The sequence below is a fragment of the Myotis brandtii genome, unplaced genomic scaffold (assembly GCF_000412655.1).
Source record: "Myotis brandtii unplaced genomic scaffold, ASM41265v1 scaffold406, whole genome shotgun sequence".
Classification (NCBI taxonomy): domain Eukaryota; kingdom Metazoa; phylum Chordata; class Mammalia; order Chiroptera; family Vespertilionidae; genus Myotis; species Myotis brandtii.
The window spans coordinates 1,513,111-1,517,430 of NW_005365599.1; the positions used below are offsets into that span (position 1 = coordinate 1,513,111).

Here is a 4,320-nt window from a genome sequence, read left to right on the forward strand (position 1 = left end):
GTGAGGGCGGAGGGTGGGGTGGGAACTGGGTGGAGGGGAGTTATGGCGGGAAAAAAGAGGAACCAATGTAATAATCTGAACAATAAAGATTTAATTAAAAAAAAAAAGAAAGGGTGCCATATTAGATCTCTGAGACTGACTACAAATTTCTTAAAAAGGCACCTGTATGGGAACCATGGAATAGAAATCCAAAGTAGAGAAAGGAACTGGTAAACACTTGACAGACACATATAAAAGGCAGAGTTCTCATCTTATTCCAGAATGGTCTTTTAAGGGTATAAAAGTGCTGGTATACTAAAAACCACTAACTTGTACACTTAAAAAGTGAATTTTAAGGTTCAGTAGGGCCTTGACTTACGAGTGTCCCAACTAACGAGTTTTTTTGAGATACCAGCTGTCTCTCGGCTGATTTTTTGCATTGAGTTGATAGAGTAATTTGAGTTAAGGAGCTCCTTAACGAGCTCGGTCTAGGAACGAATTAAACTCCTAAGTCAAGGCCCCACTGTATACAAATTATGTCTCAATACGTTTTTAAAAGTGTGTTGTAAACTGGACAGTGCCATACAAATACAGAGAAGGAAAGCTGCTTCAACATTTGCCATCTCTGCCCACCACAGCAGGGCGCACCCACCTTGTGCATCCACCCTTTGATGAGGTGCCCACAGGGTAAGTTCCGCCACAGAACACCACGTTTTCTTTACCCCACTCATACTGTTTTCCATGGAAATGAGACATGTTTTGGAAAGAAGCCAGGTAACAGTCGACAGACACAGATTGAAAAATTCAACAGAGAACTTGATATATTGAATATTTATGTCTATCAGGTCACATGGCAGTCTTCTTTTTCACCGCTCCTCCATAGACTTTAACCAGGCTCCTTTGTGTGAAGGTTGGAGCACTTTTCATCTGAGCTAAGAGACAGGGACACAGGGACATTGAAAACAATCTCTAATGCTCTCCGTCATCCAGCCTTAGTGTTATTTCCTGGGCAGACACCTCATCAGAGGGAGGCAGTGTACTTAGCAGTTACCACCTAGTTTTTCAGGCCCACACATGCTTGTGTAGTAGAACTCTGCTGAGGAGAAGTGGATGGACCACTGCACACATAGCAGTGAAAACAACATAGGGCCATATGAGGCATGTAGACTATCAAAAACTGTGGACCTGATACCTTAAAGCAGTTAGGCCAAAGTTCAAGAACATGAATGACAAATTTGGGATTTAAAAAATTGAAATAAGACGATGTCTTCATTTTTACCAGTTGAGTCCCCCTGTATAACTAGGAATTGCAAACAAATAATTGAAAAGAGTGAACAATATCGGGATCCATTTACTCTCTGTTTCCATAAGTTCACCTTTTTTACAGAAGCTTTCTATAAGATATTTTACTCTATTTGAAAGCGTAAGAATTTTCTTGTGATATAAATAACAATAGAAATATTTTAAATTTTTCCTAAGCTTTGCTCCCCCCAAAATAAAACCCCAGCAAGGTTTCAATTCCAGGTATTAAATTATAATACTATATCTTGGATAAATCATAATATTTATTTTTTCTGCACTTTAGAGGGTATCTGTTCTGCTTTATCTTTAATAATTTTATTCTAAACCGTATAAATACTATCCATTATGGTGTAGGTTGCCTGAAGTCCCTGAGAAATATTTGGTGCTTTTTTCATAAATTTGGGCTCCACTTTTCATCTTGAAGAGGGATTTAAAAGTGTTCGGTGGTCTCAAAAGTGACCAATAATATAGCACAAAGTAACTATTTGGGACGAACATAGTGGTCCTTAAGCTTTTATCCTTTAATAAGGAAGAATCTGTTTAAAAAAATAAATGTCAACAGCATATGTGAGGAAAAGTTTATTATTTCTCCCCATGTACCGTATAAGGACTCAATTTAGCCTGCACTTATAGTTTGCTAATAAATATGCACCACCACATCTTAAAATTATAATTAAAGCGATTTTTTTTCTCTTGTAGGTTGATGTTCCTTGGCCCTTTAGAAGTGAGCAAATTGAAGTGGGCACCAGACAAAATCCCCAAACACTGCCGTCAGAAACTGATGTTTATGATAATGACCCCTGGGTCAGTGTCCAGGAAGAGTCTGGGGTTTATTCTAACCCACGTCTGGAGGAAAACAAACAGGGCATTGTTTATGCTTCGCTGAACCACTCTGTCATTGAAATGAACTCAAGGCAGGCAAGAAATGTGAAAGAAGCACCTACAGAATATGCAGCCATATGTGTGAGGAGTTAATTCTTGCCCCGCTCTCCCACCAGTGGTCACTGGATGATCAGCATGTCCATTACCATTACTTGAGACCTACAGAATGTCAAATGATATTCCTTGACCTGAGAAGATTCACTTTCAGGGGGGTCATGTTGGAGCTTGGATCTTAAAGGTCATTGGGACAAATGACTAAGTTCTGCCACAAAATTTTTTGGAGCATTTTATATTATTGCCATGAACAACATCTCCTCTCCAAAACTGAGTGATATCATGAATAGCAGTGTAGTAGAACATTTAAACTTAGCTACATTTTACCCAATATATAAAATCAATATTTCTTTGGAGCTATCAGAAATGCATGTAGGGAAGAGAGATATGTGTTATCTGCATCAGTTCACTACACACTCTTGAAAAAGAATGTCCAATTTAACTAACCATAAATATGGAAATGATAGTATGTTTATTTCCAGTCAATCTTTGACAATAAGAAATTTTCCTCTGTCAAACTAATGTTGAGGTTTCTTATATGTAAAAGCGGAATCATTTTAGACTTGATGATATAAGAAAGTAATGAAAAGAATAAATCGTGCAATAAAGATGTGGAATATACCAACTAGATGTGGGTAGATGTTCCCAACACCGGAGAAACAAATGCTTTTATCCACCCTGTTAGATTGCAAAGCAAATATCTGTGGTGATGGAGCATTTAATGTATGGTGCATTTACAAACAATGTGGTGACTCACTGTTTGGGTTACAAAGTCTAGTATACATGAATTGACATTATGCTGCTGCTGAATTAATATACTTGCGGGTGTCTGAATAAACATAAAAATCAGTGAGAATAGTTTTCATCAGGCAGGTGAATACTGATGGCTTAAACTGCTTTATGGTTGACCTGATGTCAAACTTAAAGCACAATTAGTTGAATGGAGAAAAGTCAAGAATATTTAGTTGACCAGTATGGGTTAAGATATTTTCAGTCACCACATCTGTATCTTGTTGTTCTTCTTAGTAAGGGATCAGGGCAGATCATACATAGTATGAGCTTGATAATAGTAGAGCTTGATAACCATTTGTTTTAAATATTGGGGTTGCAGCCACTTAAAAGTATAGCAAGCATTTATGATTTCAGTTTTCTGAATTTCCAGAATACTTGAGTTTAATTATTTCAAAAAATAGCCTGCAACTTCATTCAACAGTTTCAGGCTATCGGAGTTCTCGGGTGCTGCTACTAAATAATGCAACAGACCTCATACAGCGCGGACAACAGAGGTTAGAATCCATTTGAACAAATACACGAGCTGCTGCACAAATGAATGTGAAGGGGTGTGTGTGTGTGTGTGTGTGTGTGTGTGTGTGTGTGTGTGTATTAGTGTCTAGAAAGAAAAGTGGGTGATTTAGAGAAATGGTAAAAGAGAAGCTGACAAAAGTGACATACCATTTCAGTTTGCTAAGGAAACTCAGAAAACTAGAGCAAATGAGTTATTAAAGAAAATGTATGAAAATAATGTATGAAATTATGGGGATAGGCATATGACATCCCATAAAAGTTTTTGTCCTAAAAAGACTAAACAGATTTTGTGGTGGAGCATTTCTTATGTAACACTGGCGTTAAAATTTTAACCCTCAGATTGGGATGGTGAGTATTGTTTTAGACTCATTGTTATCCACCCAGTGTAATATCATTGCTCCTAGAAATTTGAGCAACCAATTTTGTGTAGTTTTCTTTTCAGCCAAGCTGCATTTACAGGAAACTTATGTTCATAAGATAAATTAAAATAGCTTGCGGTATTCTCAAAAATAGAAACAGGAAGAACAGGGAGGATAGGTACACTTAGCTGTCCTTATCAGATAAACACACAAAGCTGAACAGTTCCTTCATAATGAGTTAACAATATATATTTCTGAATATTGTTAACAATATTCTTAACATGTCTTGCAGTAATGTTGATAATGATTTCACTTCTGTTAATGATTTATACTTATATTTGTATGATGCTGCCAAAATCACAAATCATTTATGTTTTTATTCCTTCTTAATAAAAGGTGTCAGAGTTATATATGTATTTTGTAAATAAATCTATTTCAG

The 4,320-nt window shown here is 36.7% G+C and overlaps 1 protein-coding gene across 2 annotated transcripts in view; it reads left to right on the forward strand.

Moving 5' to 3' along the window:
- BTLA (B and T lymphocyte associated) overlaps positions 1-4,113 on the forward strand; it is a 33,271-nt gene extending 29,158 nt beyond the window's left edge. For both annotated transcript variants that reach the window (XM_005873339.2, XM_014545399.1), the window contains exon 6: positions 1,981-4,113. In XM_005873339.2, the coding sequence (XP_005873401.2) occupies positions 1,981-2,256 (276 nt within the window). In that variant the 3' untranslated portion in view covers positions 2,257-4,113. The remainder of the gene's footprint in view (positions 1-1,980) is intronic.
- The last annotated feature ends 207 nt before the right edge of the window (positions 4,114-4,320 follow it).